At 42.5% G+C, this 15789-nt stretch overlaps 1 protein-coding gene across 5 annotated transcripts in view; it reads right to left on the reverse strand.

The window, feature by feature from the left end:
• The window catches only part of nfkb1 (nuclear factor of kappa light polypeptide gene enhancer in B-cells 1), a 107719-nt gene that overhangs the window by 25113 nt on the left and 66817 nt on the right, over positions 1-15789 (reverse strand). For all 5 annotated transcript variants that reach the window (XM_072583739.1, XM_072583737.1, XM_072583738.1 and 2 more), the window contains 6 exons: positions 13447-13551; positions 9616-9707; positions 4238-4376; positions 3346-3465; positions 2605-2700; positions 1681-1839 (listed from right to left, as the gene is read on the reverse strand). In XM_072583739.1, the coding sequence (XP_072439840.1) occupies positions 1681-1839; positions 2605-2700; positions 3346-3465; positions 4238-4376; positions 9616-9707; positions 13447-13551 (711 nt within the window). The remainder of the gene's footprint in view (positions 1-1680; positions 1840-2604; positions 2701-3345; positions 3466-4237; positions 4377-9615; positions 9708-13446; positions 13552-15789) is intronic.

Raw genomic sequence — 15789 nt, forward strand, 5'->3', positions numbered from 1 at the left:
TGGAGGGACATGGGCCAGCTGCTGGCAGGTGGGACTAGATTGGGTTGGGATATCTGGTCAGCATGGATGAGTTGGACCGAAGGGTCTGTTTCCGTGCTGCACTTCAAGGTCTCTTTGTTCAGCAACACTCTAATCTCCAGTGAAGCTACAGTCAGGAATCAGCCAAGTAGGAACTGAAGAGTTGAGATGGTAGATGTGGGAATTGCTCTGGACTGGAGTCTCTGTAACAGATCATGTCAAGAAACAGATTGAAACTTTGTTTAGCTATTCACTTTAGATCTTGCTAACTGTCTTTTTAACTTTTTAAAAGTGAGCTAAACTTTTCAAAAGTTTTTGTTCACTAGATAAACAGAATTTGTTCCGCTGTTGAAGAAAATCTGGAACCTTGTGTGAATATGTCTCAGTGACTAACCACCATGTTAAATAATTAAACAAACAAAACTATGGTTCGTCAAGGTAGATTTCATTGTGGGATCTGATTTATCCGGCATTACCATCAGATGGGATTATAACTAGCAATCATTTATTTTCAGTTTAAAGACTTGTAGTTAAAACACAACACTGAAAACAACCTCTGACAGGATGCGAAAGAAAACATAGTGCACTATTGTGCAGTGTCTCTTTAATATGACAATTGTATAAAAGCAAACTGTATAAAAGATTATTTGAATTTTTTGTCCAGTGTATTTAAAAATATAGTTAAAGGTGTTTTCTTGCCTGTTGTATGCAAAGTGTAGCTACACTGGCACCATCTGGAAACACTGAATATGATGCAAGATTTTACTGCAATACAGTTCATCCTTCTCTCTTCCTCGTGTCCCTCCTCTCCTGCTTCTCCAGTCACTACTTGACATCAGCCAGGGTTTCTGTAATGGTCTCCGTAAGTCTCTGGAATGGGCTCTGGTTATGGGTCTCTGCCGCTACCTCTCCTGTGATGACTGTGTTGGAGTTGGATCCTTGGGCCCGGGGATATGCATGTTCCGTCTCTCCTGTTACCCATCTGATGCTCTTTCAAACTTATCCACCAGCCTTCAGGGCCCGCCACCACAGATGCTTCCACTTCTTCAGTCGCCTGGGCCTAGTTGCAGACCTGGAGCCTCAGCCTAGCCTGTGGAGCAGGGCCAGGGGTGTCAGCCCAGAAAGTGCTCCTCACTCGTCAGACATCCCATGCTGGGGTAGATTCATGCCTGATTCATCCCGGCATTGCCGCTGCTGGAGGCCTCCTCCTTCACTCTGCCTTGGCCCCCACCACTGCCCAGACTTTAAAGAAAAGGAAACAAAGAAAAATAGAAACAAAGAGCAGAAGTAAGAAGAAGAAAACAAAACAAACGAATGAAAGTAGATAGGAGATGGACAAGCCAAGAGCTTAGCCCTGATACTCTGCCACCATTTTGAACGTTGAGGTGCATGAGAAATCAGAAAAATAACAGTGCTGGAAATACTCAGCAGGTCTGGCAATGTCTGTGATGAGAGAAACAGAGTTAAAGTCCAGGTCAATGATAACTTTCAGGATGTTGATGACAGAGGACACCAATGACAACATCGAGAAGAGGTGATTAGATTTTCTCTTCCCTGTTCAGCCATTGACTCTTACAGACCTCACTTAAGTTAATCCAATTGAAAACATCTGATCAGAAAATAGCTCTTTCGACTTTAATCACTAAAACACATCTGACTTACTTGCTTCAGCTTCTTCGACAGTAACTGTTGGATCTGCAGAATCTGAGTTACTGAGGGTCCCGGTGGATTTAGCTACAGCCTGGGCTGTTGGCTGGTCACTGGGTAAGGAGCTCACAGCTGTTTCTACACAATCGCAATTCTCAGTCGGACAACTGGCAGCTGCAACACAACCAGCGTTTCCCTTAAGGAACAGTTAACACAAACAGCAGGATTTCTGAAGAACAGGATGAAGATTTTGATTGTGGGAAGGTGATAAGTAAAAGGAATGAAATAGTGAACACAGAGGTTGGTAGATGGGGAAAGCAGCAGGGCCTCAATTATAATAAATCATATAATAATAAATCATATAAGACAATTCCTGGAGTTTTTCTCAGTGACTGAATAGAATCACTGCTGCCCCGTGGAGTGTAAACCACCCATCCCTTCACCAATCACAACACCAGAGAGACAGGAGCACCACAACAATGTCTAGGATCTAAATTAATAATCCAGAGGTAATCCCCAGATTAATATCCTGGGACAAAATTTCAAATCCCAGAATAGCAATTCTTGAAATTTAAAGCCAATGACTAAAACTGGATCGAATGCTATTCTCAGTGGTGGTGTTCATGAAACAATCATTAATTGCAAGATCCACCTTTAGGAAAGAAATATTTATGGAGAGAAATCTGTGATCCTTACCTGAACGAACAGCTGTGAAATGGTCAAGTAAGGCATTCAAGGGTCATCAGGGATAGGCCACTGACACTGGCCTCATCCCAACAGGAAATGAATAAATAAAAATCTACAACTTCATAAATCCCATATCCACAATCTGAGTGGCCCCTTCTTGTCCAGAATCTCACACTGTTGCACTCACTGAACGTTAGTCAGAAACTATAAAATGCCTTATTGATTTGCTGAACTTTATAAGGTAACCGTTACCGTGTTTCATTCCAGCACTGGAGTTTGTTGTCCCAGGCGTGTATGTGTAACTACTGTAGTTGGAATATCCTTGAAATCCAGCAAAGTAATTGGAACCTGTGAGAAGTGGAAACGAAATCAGGACCAGGAACGATTCACAGCAGAGAATAAATCAGGATTTCTGCAAGTTCCAGCTTCCATCTACTCAACAATAACTACTCCAGACTTCTGTCAAACTGTAAATCCTTCAAAAGGGGAAAAATATCTAGAAAGTAGTCATTTGAAATTTATTTCTCTTGATTTAACTTAAAGCAATAAACTTTCTTTTGTGATTTTGAGGAAATAGCATTGGACTGGGTGGGCAAATTTAAAAATCACACAACACCAGGTTATAGTCCAACAGGTTTTTTGGAGTGCTGCTCCTTCATCAGGTTGTTGTGGAGTATAAGATCATAAGACACAGAATTTATAGCAAACGAATACAGTGTCATGCAGGTGAAATGATATATCGGTTTGTTCAATACAAATGTGTATGGACAGACCCAAGAGTTTTAGTTCATTACAATGGAAGGATAGTAAATCATAAGGGGACAGTAACATCTGAAATTCAACACATGTTCCCATCAGCACTGACACAGTAATTGGAGTTTAACATAAAACAGTGAAACTCCAATGCATGCTAAACTCTCAGCCATAGTTCACTACTAGAACAGGCTATTACACAAGTCAACCATTTTCCTCGTTGATTGACATTGTACTCACCCCCCCCTGCTCCACCACCTCCTCCATAAACTCCACCTCCTCCTGAACCTGCTCCACCTCCAAAATGGTCAGAGAAATTGGGTAAAAGTTTCAATCGTTTCCTTTGTACCTCCTCCTTGTCTGCGAGAGAGGAGGGAATAAACATATCACATGTTAGCTTGAAAGAAGAACGACAAATGAAAATTAAAAGATTATAAATTGTTATATATATTATACTTAAGATGTCTTTGGCATTGTTAGAAACCATTACACACCATTTCTGATCAATAGATTCTGAAAACTTGCACTATGTATAACAACAACTTGCATTTATATAGCATTATCTATGGAATAAAACATTCCAAGGCATTTCACAGGAGCCATGATCAAATAGAATTCGACACTGCTTCGCACAGTGGAAGGTTTGGACAGATGAACAAAAACTTGATCAAAGCGATAGGTTTCTGATAGGTTTTCTGAATTAAAAAGCAACTTCAGCCACTAGATTGCAGATGTGTGAAATCATCGTTTGATATTGTTTCTTTGAAAAAGAATGAAAACCTTTAGACCTTAGTCCATGACTGAACAGAATCGACACAAAAACCCCCACATGCAAAGGAAAATATGAACATGTGTTCCTTTCACAATAAGGAATCGGCCATTTCAGACTGAGATAGATGGAATTTCATCAGAGAGTTGGGAATGTTTGAAATGTTCTGCTCTTGGAAGTCACGAGAGTTTAGCAGATCTAGACCCAGAGAAGTTTGACGTTCAGACACATCAATGTGGGGCTCCTGCAGCAAGGTAGTATTCACAAAGTCAATCAACCACATTCTGACTGATCAGTGGAACAAGCTAAAAAAGGAGGCAATTGGTGTGTAACTAGAATTTGCTACAAATGGTTTTTCATTACCTTTAATCAGTGGGTAGTAGGTGAACGGCTTTGGTTCACTTGTTTCATTGTCAGATTTTCTACGAAGCTGTACAAACACAGACGCAGGTTTGGAAATGTCCACGTCCCGGTACTTTGGCGTTCTAAAAACTATAGCAAACTGTGAGGGAAGACTCGTTAGAAACACAAATATCAATAGACGATAAAAATTGGAAAATAGAAGATTTGGTCAAGTCGCGGTGATTCAAAAGTCAAAAACCAAAGAGAATTGGGGATTGTCTGCTGTTTATTTACAAATGTAAACTGATGGCATGGAGAATATAAACCAGATTTTGCAAGCAACAGATAATACATGGGTTTTATTACTTTAATTTTTGAACAAGCCCTAAGGATCTCCACTGTTCATTGCCTAATAACAGCCTCTGAGGTGGTCCTAGGCGCTGAATGCTTTTTTCATTCCACACCAAATGTAGCAATTACTGGAGAGGGTTACAATGAAAGATGCTTTCTCTCTCTCTCTGCAAAGTGGACGTGCCAGCGTTGGACTGGGATGGATAAAAATAAAAATCACACTGCACCAGGTTATAGTCGATCAGGTTTATTTGGAATTCTTGGAGCGCTGCTCCTTCGTCAGGAAGCTTGTGGGGTAGGATCATAGGACACAGAATTTACAGTAAAAGATCAACTGATACAATGTATTGAACAAACCTTGATTGCTGTTAAGTCTTTAATCACTTAGAATGGGGATGCAGGTTTCGATTGATTAATATGTAAATCCTAGAACTTCTTTCAAGTCACAATCCCAAGATAACTTCAGGTTTTATTTTTAAAAAGGCGACATCTCTCTACGAAGTATTTGTAAATCCTGAAAATTTTAAATATCAGGATTGCTAACTGTTTCCCAACTAAAATCTAAAATCTGATCAGAAGATCCTCCATTGCTCTGCAACCACCAGCGATCGGATATCTTTAGATTCTCTACAGTGTGGAAACAGGCCCTTCAGCCCAACCAGTCCAAACCGACCCGCCAAAGAGTAACTCATCCAGACCCATTTCCCTCCAATTAATGCCATTTGGATACAGAACTGGCTCAAAGGTAGAAGACAGAGGGTGTTGGTGGAGGGTTGTTCTTCAGACTGGAGGCCTGTGACCAATGGAGTGCCACAAGGATCGGTGCTGGGAACTCTATTTTTTGTCATTTATATAAATGATTTGGATACAAGCATAAGAGGTACAGTTAGTAAGTTTGCAGATGACACCAAAATTGGAGGTGTAGTGGACAGCGAAGAAGGTTACCTCAGATTACAACAGGATCTGGACCAGAGGGGCCAATGGGCTGAGAAGTGGCAGGTGGAGTTTAATTCAGATAAATGCAAGGTGCTACATTTTGGGAAAGCAAATCTTAGCAGGACTTATACACTTAATAATAAGGTCCTAGGGAGTGTTGCTGAACAAAGAGACCTTGGAGTGCAGGTTCATAGCTCCTTGAAAGTGGAGTCGCAGGTAGATAAGATAATGAAGAAGGCATTTGTTGTGCTTTCCTTTATTGGTCAGAGTATTGAGTACAGGAGTTGGGAGGTCACGTTGCAGCTGTACAGGACATTGGTTAGGCCATTGTTGGAATATTGCATGCAATTCTGGTCTTCTTCCTGTCAGAAAGATGTTGTGAAACTTGAAAGGGTTCAGAAAAGATTTACAAGGATGTTGCCAGGGTTGGAGGATCTGAACAGGCTGGGGCTGTTTTCCCTGGAGCGTCGGAGGCTGAGGGGTGACCTTATAGAGGTTTATAAAATAATGAGGGGCATAAATAGGGTAAATAGACAAAGTCTTTTCCCTGGGGTTGGGGAGTCCAGAACTAGAGGGCATAGGTTTAGAGTGAGAGGGGAAAGATATAAAAGAGACCTCAGGGGCAACGTTTTCACACAAAGGGTGGTACGTGTATGGAATGAGCTGCCAGAGGATGTGGTGGAGGCTGGTACAATTGCAACATTTAAGAGGCATTTGGATGGGTATATGAATAGGAAGGGTTTGGAGGGATATAGGCCGGGTGCTGGCAGGTGGGACTAGATTGGGTTGGGATATCTGGTCGGCATGGACGGGCTGGACCGAAGGGTCTGTTTCCATGCTTTACATCTCTAAGACTCTATGACTCTATAATGCACCTAACACTTGGGGCAATTTAGCATGGTCAATTCACCTAACCTGCTCATCATTTGGGCTGTGGGAGAAAACTGGAGCACCCAGAGGAAACCCATGCAGACATGGGGAGAATGTGCAAACTCCACACAGACAGTCGCCCAAGGCTGGAATCGATCCTGGGACCCTGGTGCTGTGAGGCAGCAGTGCTAACCACTGAGCAACCGTGCCGCCCCACAGGAACAATGAGAACCCATAGGAACAATGAGAAATCAACCCATTCTACCTTGTGCAGGCAAACACTTCAACTTGAGCTGCTCCTTTTTGCCTATATTTCCTACCCAGAATATCTCTGCAGAGTTGTTACATTGCCTTTTCTATCTTTGTGCGCATGCGTTTGGAATAAAAGGGGGTATAGTTTAATCCCATATTGCAACTTAGTTGATAAACCATTATTATCTAAAAACACCTGCCTTTGATAAAGATGTAAATTTTGAGTTTTTTGAAGAGTCCTGATGAAAGTCTCTCAACTTCACAATAACAGTAAAAAGAAAAACATTTTCAGCACACTCCTGCCATCAGTCTGAACATTTTGTAATTAAATCAAGCTTTCAAACACTTGGATCATTTATTGATGATTAAATTTGAAGAAGCATTGATGCATTTTTATTTACTGTATCTAGACAGTGAAATCACTTTCTCCCTAGGACTTGCCAGCAACTGGCTCAAGCCAGTCATCCCAAAACATGAATTATTACCAGCTCTCTCCTGTTTTACTGACACCACAAACAATTAATTTGACAAAGCATTTCATTTCTTTTCACAAACTTGAGAACCAGCATCTCATTTTTCAAAGAGGTACTCTACAAATTTCTGGACTAAATACCATGTTCCACAATTTCACACAGTAGTCACTGCTTACATTTTTCACACAGACATTTTCGGCTGTCGGTCACAATTCTTCTGGACCTATCTTGTGTTTCTTCACTTGTTGCTGTACCATCACGTTCCACCATCATCACTTGTTGTTTGATCTCTTTTATTTCTCTTTAATCCTGTCCTCCCCCCAATCCTTTCCTTGTTACATCTCTAAAGCTTTACCCAGTTCTGATAAAAGATCATCAGCCTGAAACATTAGCTTCTGCTTCTCTCCACGGTTGCTAGACCTGTTAAGTTTCTCCAGCATTTTTCATCTTTATCTCAAATTTGCAGAATCCACATCGTTTTATTTCTTTCTGCAATGTCCATACTAATTTCATTTCCACCAACAATTACTGTTTTCATTTCCTGCCTAACACCGTGGCAGTTAGCCTTCCCCCAATTTTGTACTTTTACCCGAGGACTACTCTTAAACATAAGTAACTTAAAACTTCGGGAATTAGGATCACTGTTCTTGAAATGTTCCCCTGCTGAAACACTGACCACCTGACCAGGTTGATTCCCAAATACCAGGTCCAGTTTACCCTTCCCCTAGGTAGGATATTTACATATTGTTTCAAGTAAATGCCCTGGACAAAGCTAACACGTTGTCCCCCATGGCACCAAGTCAACTTCAGTCAACATAGGGAAGTTCAAATCATCCACCACAATAACCCTTTTACCTTTTTTAAGTGCCTGGGATTGGGGATAGTGTGCGGATATCGAGAGAGAACTGGTTAGCAAACAGAAAACAATGAATAGAAATAAACTTTTTTTTTCAGAATGACAGGCTGTGACTAGTGGGGTGCCACAGGAATCAGTGCTTTGACCCCTGCTATGCCCAATATATGTTAATGCTCTAAATGAGGCTATTACATGTTACACCTCCAAGTTTGCAGGTGACACAAAGCTGGGTGGAGGGCGAGCTGTGAGGAGGATGCAGAGATGCTTCAGCGTGCTTTGGAGAAGCTGAGTGTACAAATACATGGCAGACGCAGGATAATGTGGATAAATGAGAGCTTACCCAATTTGGTAGCAAAATCAGGAAGGCAGATTATTGTCTGAACAGTGATAGACTGGGAAAGGGGGAGGTGCGATGAGACCAGGGTGTCTTTGTACACCGGTCGCTAAGACTAAGCAGGTAGTAAAGGTAACGAACGGTATGCTGGCCTTTATAGAAAGAGGATTTGCGCACAGGAGCAGAAATGTCTTGCCACAGCCGTACAGGATAAAGTGAGGACTGCAGATGCTGAAGAGTTAGAGTTGAAATGGATGGCGCTGGAAAAGCACAGATTAGGCAGCATCTGAGGAGCAGGAGAGTTGATGTTTCAGACATAAGCCTTTCATCAGGAATATGGAGGGGGAAGGGGGATGAGAGATAAATAGGGGAGGTGGAGTGGGGCTGGGGAGGAAGGTAGGTGGGTAGGCAATTGATGGATGCAGGTGGGAGGTAATTGTAATAGGTTGGTGGGGAGGGAGGGATAGGTGGGAAGTAAGATGGACAGCTAGGACAGTTCAAGAGGGCGGTGCTGAGTTGGAGGGTTGAATCTAGGATGAGGTGGGAGGAGGGGCGATTTGGAAACTAGTAAAGTCGATGCTGATGCCGTGTGGTTGAAGGGTCGCAAGGTGAAAGATGAGGTGTTATTGCATAGGGCCTTGGTGAGACCACACGTGGAGTACTGCATGTGGCTTTGGTCTCTTTCTCAGAGCCAGGATTTTCTCGCTATGGAGGGAGTGTAACAAAGATTTGCCAGACTGATTCCTGGGATGGAAGGACTGATGATGGAGAGTTAAGACTATATATAGTTAAGACTACATTCATTGGAGTTTATAAGAATAAAAGGTGTATCTCAGAGAAACTTTTAAGTTTCTAACAGGGAAAGATTTTCCCAATAACCAGGAAGTTCAGAACCAGGAGTCACATTCTAAGGAAATGAGGAAGGTCATTGAGGTCTGAGACAGAATTAAAGTGGAATTCTCTGTCACAAAAAGTGGTCAAGACCAAAACACAGGATATGTTCTTATCATGAAAGATATAGCTCCTAAAACTAACGGAGCCAAAGAGTATGGGGAGAAAGTGGGAAGGACCATTCCTGATACAAGGCCGTCGATGTTCCTGCTCCTCGGATGTTGCCTGACCGACTGTGCTTTTCCAGCAATACATTCTCACCTCTCATCTCCAGCATCTGCAGTTCTCACTTTCTTCCAGAACAGGCTACTGAGTTGGCTCAAAGGGTTGAACGACTTCCTCCTATTTCCTATGTTTCTATTTTTAAATACCAGAAATCATCAGGAATAAAAAGACAATGCAATGCAAGTAGCATCATAATTCTGCCTTCACCAACCTGCCGGTGAACATCTGTTGGGCCAAAATCCCCAAATGCTTCCCAAATTCCACCGTTTTCATCCTCTTCATAGAATCGAACCTGGATATCATCTGATAAAAGAGAATGTTTATCAGGTGGTGGAACATGAACCACGCAGTGAAAAGCAAAATAAAAACTGCTACATTCACACCTCAGCAAAGGTAAAAGAGTAAGGAGGTTTGTAATCAGGCTGGAGAAAGACTGGCAATCTGGTAAATTAAAGAGGGTTATTACAACAACACCGAATCATCTATCACATGTGTCAACACAACAAAATACACAGAAATTCAAGCATAACAATATTGGTTGCTAAATGTCTTTGGACATCAAACAATGAAAGCACTCATTCAATTCTTTGAGAAGATAACAAGGAAACAACAAGCAAGTTAGACAAAGGAGAGCCAGTGGACTTCTCCATTTGGACTTCCAGACGGCCTTTGACAAAGTGCTACACAGGAGCCGGCTCATAGGATAAGAGTCCATGGTGTTAGGGGCAAGGCACTGGCATAGACAGAGGATTGGCTGACTGGCAGAAGGCAGAGAGTGGGGGTAAAGGGATCTTTTTCAGGATGGCAGCTGGTAACTAGTGGAGTTCCACAGGGATCACTGTTGGGAGTATGCATTTTATACGTTAACAATGTGGATGAATGAACTGAGGGCAGTGATGCTAAGTTTGCAGATAACACAAAGATAGGTGGAGGGGCAGGTAGTGGTGAGGAAGTGTTGAGGCTGCAAGAAGGACTTGGACAGGCTAGGAGAATGGGCAAAGAAGTGGCAGATGGAGGAAAATATGAGGTTATGCACTTTGGTGGGAAGAACATAGGTGTAAATTGTTTTCTAAATAGGGAAAATCTTCTGAATTCTGACTTAGGAATCCTAGTTCATGATTCATTAAAGGTTAACTTGCAGGTTCAATTGGTATTTAGGAAGGCAAATATAATGTTAGCATTCATTTCAAGCGGGCTAGAATTTAAGAGCCTGGAGACTATATAAGACTCTGGTCAGACAGCATTTGGAATATTATGAGCAATTTTGGACCCTGTATATAAGGAAGGATGTGCTGGTGTTTGTTGGTGGGGCGGGGGGGGGGGGGGGGGGGGGTGGAGGTTGGTGGCTGAGAAGGTTTACAAGAATGATCCTGAGGATGAAGGACCTATCATATATTGAGCAGTTGAGAATTCTGTGTCTCTATTCAATGGAGTTTAGAAGGATGAGGAGAGATCTGATTAAAACTTACAAAATACTGAGAGGCCTGGATAGTATGGACTTGGAAGATGTTTCCACTAATAGGAGAGACTAGGACCCAAGCACACAGAGTCAGAGTGAAGGGATGACCCTTTAGAACTGAGAAGAGGAGGAATTTTTTCAGCCAGAGGATGGGGAATCTGTAGAAGTCAATGCTGCAGAGGGCTGTGGAGGCCAAGTCACTGGGTGTGTCTAAGATGGAGAGAGGTTCTTCATTAGTAAAGGGTTCAAGGGTTATGGGAAGAAGGCAGGAGAATGGGGTTGAGAAACAAATCAGTGATGATCAAATGGGGAAACAGATTTGATGGGCCGAACAGCCAAAACCTACTCCGATAACTCATGGTATAAGATATAAGAGATGACTTATTATGCTTTCAAAATGATGACAGGTTTGAATAGAGTAAATACATAAGATTCCCTCTGGTGAGTCAGCCAATGGGAGTCACAGATTCAAAATCATTGGAAAAAGACTAAGGGAGATGGATGAGAGGGGAAATGTTTACACTTAAGAGTTGTTGAAACTTGGAACACAACTAGATCTGAAAAGGTGATAGAAGCTGATTGACAAAGAATTTAAAAAGCAGTGGGAGGAGTTCCAGAGGATGAGGATGCTCCAAAATTTCAGAGTAAAAGCAGGGCCCTAGGTCAAAACACGACTACTGTTTGATGTTCCAGCATAGCTAATAACAAGCAAAACATCCTCTTTCGGTGCTGTCAGCTTCTGTGACTCTGTAACACTCAGATGGTCTTGCTTCTTGCTGTCACACTGATGAGCTGCTAATGAGTAAAACTGGGCTCAAAGTAATGGCCAATGCTTTTCAGTAATTTAATCAGCAAACCAAGCCCTGACTTTCTGTTGTGACTGGTCTCAGTTCAATCACATTTACACCAACAGCAACTCTTACTTTCTCTTGTGTTTTGCATTAATAAGACATTTAATCTGCATTAATTCTTAAATCAAGTAAAAACAGTCCTATTAAAGTAACATTTTTTAAAGATTTATAACTGTCACATATACAACAACTACAAAATCATAACAAAAACAGTGGGCAAGATACAGTTACTGTAGCTTACAAAATTCCCCTGACGTTGTCACTGGGGAAACCCTAGCAGTGACCACTGCAAAGACTTCCTCAAAACATCTCATCACTATTACTGCTGTCCAATTAGGAAAGAGAGCAATGTGTCAGAGAGGTAGATAAACCGAGAACAGGAACATGCAGAGAGAGTGAACAAACAGGTTCTAAGTAATACCATGGACAGTACTTGGGGTTGAATTAATCGTTGAAAATTAATAGTTTGTAATTTTTACTTTTGTATTTTTCTTTTCTTTGATTGATTAGTTAGCAGCATCGGCATAGCAGCAAGAGTGGGCCGTGCACAGAGTAGTAGCAGTAAAGCTGCTCCGGTGATTGGAGATTGTGCCAGTGAACTCTTCAAAATGGCGGCACTGGCATCTCGGAGGAGAGCAGCTGGAGTGGACTCTTGGCGCAGTGTCAGACTGGTGTGGCACTGAAGCCAGGGACTCATGGTGTCATGGAGGCAGCAGCAGAGTCAGGGACTCCTGCTTACAGTCACAGTTGGCCCAGAACTGGGCCTCCTAGCTATCAGCGGGCTGGCAGAGTCAGGGGCGAGTGTTGGATCATTATGGGATTTGGTATTGACAAGGTGGACCCAATGGTGAAGAAATGGTTCCTAAACACTGGAGCCTCTTACACTGATGAGTCCAGTGGAGGTTACAACATGGTGGAGGAGAAGTGGCAACACAAGTGTTGTTGGTGAGCCACCTCAGGGGTCCAATGGTGGAGACAGCAGAACAAAGATAGACTGTCTTTCAATGATATCTTTTTATCCTTAAACTATTCAAAATAGTGCAAGATTGTGGCAACAGTTTGAAGCATTTCGCTGTATTTTACTATATTATTCTCTGCAAAATGCAAGTGACAATAAATCATTCAAATTCAAATTGTCAGGTAAATTCAGAGTCATCACAGGTCAGTGTTCAACAAGGAACTGGGATGTGATGGGAGTTTGGACAAGGGCAGCTTGTGGGGGGGGGCAGGGTATTTGAATGAGCTTGTGGGGGTTTTTTGGATGAGGTTGTGTTTACAGCAGGTCGTGGGGGGTATTTGGATGAGTGTGTGTTTACAGCAGGGTGTGGGGGGGTATTTGAATGAGTGTGTGTTTACAGCAGGTTGTGGGGGAATGCCGCTGCTGGGATAAAATTGGAAAAGTGAAAGACCTACCTTGGCCCTCACTAAAAGTGGAACTAAGATTAAGCTGGAGCTTTAACATTCGGTCTGAGTGGTTGTGCCTTTCATTTAAACTGATATAAATCATTTACGCTCAATATCAAGAGAGGTATTTGGACTGAGAAACCACTCACAATCAAGAGTTAAGGAAACCTTCAGAAGATCAAACTGCAGATAAATTGAGGTGTACTTCACAGACACAGTGTGTCAGTATAACTTGAGTTAAGATCATTTGGCCCAATCAGCAAAGAGAATTATAGGACATTAGATCATTTACATCAAGATATGACTATAACACTTTGAGTAAATGTACCTTTTTGAACTTTATCACATAGTAGGTAAACCTCATCTCCTCCAACTACACATCCAGCAGTCTTATCCATTCTGACAATCCTCAAATTTGATGCATTTGGTGCCTCTGGAACATTCAAAATAAAAGTTAACAAAAACTTTGGAGAAAAAGAATTAAAATCAAAACCACAATTTACACTTTCATTTTTGTTGTGATGGTAGTCAGAGGCTTCAGGCTCCATAAAAATGCATTTGCTGTAATCATGGAATGCTTTGCTGCTTTTGTCTGGCACAAATTAAAACGTCAGCCTTCCATTTCAATTGCAGCTTTCACAGGTTTTCCCAGATAATGACAGGTAGTCACTGTTGTACGAAATGCAGCAACCAATTTGCACAGAGCAAGATCACACAGGCAGCAAAATGACGATGACCTGACCATCTGTTCTCATGATGTTGGCTCTGGCCATCACGGGGGAGTTAGTGATGCGAGATCCTTTATGTTTCTCAGAGAAAACACCCAGAGCCTTGGTTTAATGTCTCATCTGAAAGTACAATACTCCATCAAGCCTCTCCTGGCAAGAGGACCAAGGATTTATGCTGAAGGTTCTGAAGAGGTGCAGGGAGAGACAGAGAACAAAAGAGCTTCTCAGAGCTACAGTGGGTGGATCTCACTTCAGTGCCCAGTTTAAAGGTAATTGAGGAAACAAGTTCTTTTTATTTATTCAAGGGATGTGGGTGTCACTAACTGGGCCAGCAATTATTGCCCAAGTCTTCTTGCCCCTTTGGAAGGTGGTGAGCTGTCTTTTTTGAACAGTGTAGGGACAACCACAATGCTGTCAGGGAAGGAATTCCAGGATCCTGACCCAGCGAAACTGAAGGAATACATATACATTCCGGTGATTTATTTCCAAGGCAGCATGAGGAGTGATTTGGAGGGGAACTTGAAGGGGGTGGTGCTCCCATGTATTTGCTGCCCTTGCCCTTTGAGATGGAAGTGGTTGAGGGTTTGGAAGGTGCTGTCTAAGAAAGCTTTGGTGAATTTTTACAGTGCATCTTAGAGAGCATTAGTGGTATAGGATTTGTGGATATTTCTGAATGTGGTGCCATTGAAGCAGGCTGCTTTGTCCTGGATGGTGCTTAAGTTTCTTGAGTGTTCTTGGAGCTGCGCTCATCCAGGCAAGTGAGGAGCATTCTATCACACTCCTGGCATGTGCCTTGTAGATGGTAGTCAAACTTTAAGGACTCAGGAGGTGAGTTACTCGCTGCAGTATTCCTAGTCTCTGACTTGGGCCTGTATCCTTGTATTTGTATGGTTGGTTCACAGAGTTTCTGGTCAATGGCATTACTCGGATGTTGATTGTGGGGGATTCGGTGATTGTTGGTCATTGATGAAGTGGCTGAAGATGGTTGGGCCTAGGTCATATTTGGCTCATAGGAAGATGGTTGTGGTTGTTGGAGGTCAGTCATCTCAGCTCCAGGACATCGCTGCAGGAGTTCCTCAGGGCAATGTCCTCGGCCCAAATATCTTCAGCTGCTTCATCAATGAACTTCACTCCATCATAAGGTCAGTTTGTGGATGTTCACTAATGATTGCACAATGTTCAGCACCATTCATGACTCCACAGATACTGAAGTAGTCCATACTCAAATACAACAAGCTCTGGACAATATCCAGACTTGGGCTGCCAAGTGGTAAGTAAAATTCACTCATAGAAATACTATGCAATAACCATCTCCAATAAGAGACAATCTAACCACCATCCCTTGACAATCAAAGGTGTTACCATCACTGAATCCCCCAATATCAGCATCCTGGGAGTTATCATTGATCAGAAACTCAACTGAACTAAGCACATAAACTGAGTGGCTACAAAAGCAGGTCAAAGGCTAGGAATACTGCAACAAGTAACTCCCCTCCTGACTCCCCAAAGCCTGTCCACCATCTGCAAGGCACAAGTCAGCAGCATGATGGAATACGCCCTACTTCCCTAGATGGGGGCAGCTCCAACAACACTCAAGGAGCTTGACATCATCAAGGACAAAGCAGCCGCTTGACTGGCACCACATCCACAATCATCCACTCCCTCCACCACCGACGCTCAGTAGCAGAAGTGTGTACTATGTACAAAATGCACTGCAGAAACTCACCAAAGATCCTCAAACAGCACCTTCCAAACTCACATCCACTTCCATCTAAAAGGACAAGGACAGTAGATACATGGGAACACCACCACCTGCAAATTTCCCTCCAAGCTACTCACCACTCTAATTTGGAAATTTACTGCCGTTCCTTCAGTGTCGCTGGGTCAGAATCCTGGAATTCCCTCCCTTAGAACATTGCAGCTCTACTTACAGCACATGGACT

Source organism: Chiloscyllium punctatum, chromosome 14 (assembly GCF_047496795.1).
Source record: "Chiloscyllium punctatum isolate Juve2018m chromosome 14, sChiPun1.3, whole genome shotgun sequence".
Taxonomy (NCBI): Eukaryota; Metazoa; Chordata; class Chondrichthyes; order Orectolobiformes; family Hemiscylliidae; genus Chiloscyllium; species Chiloscyllium punctatum.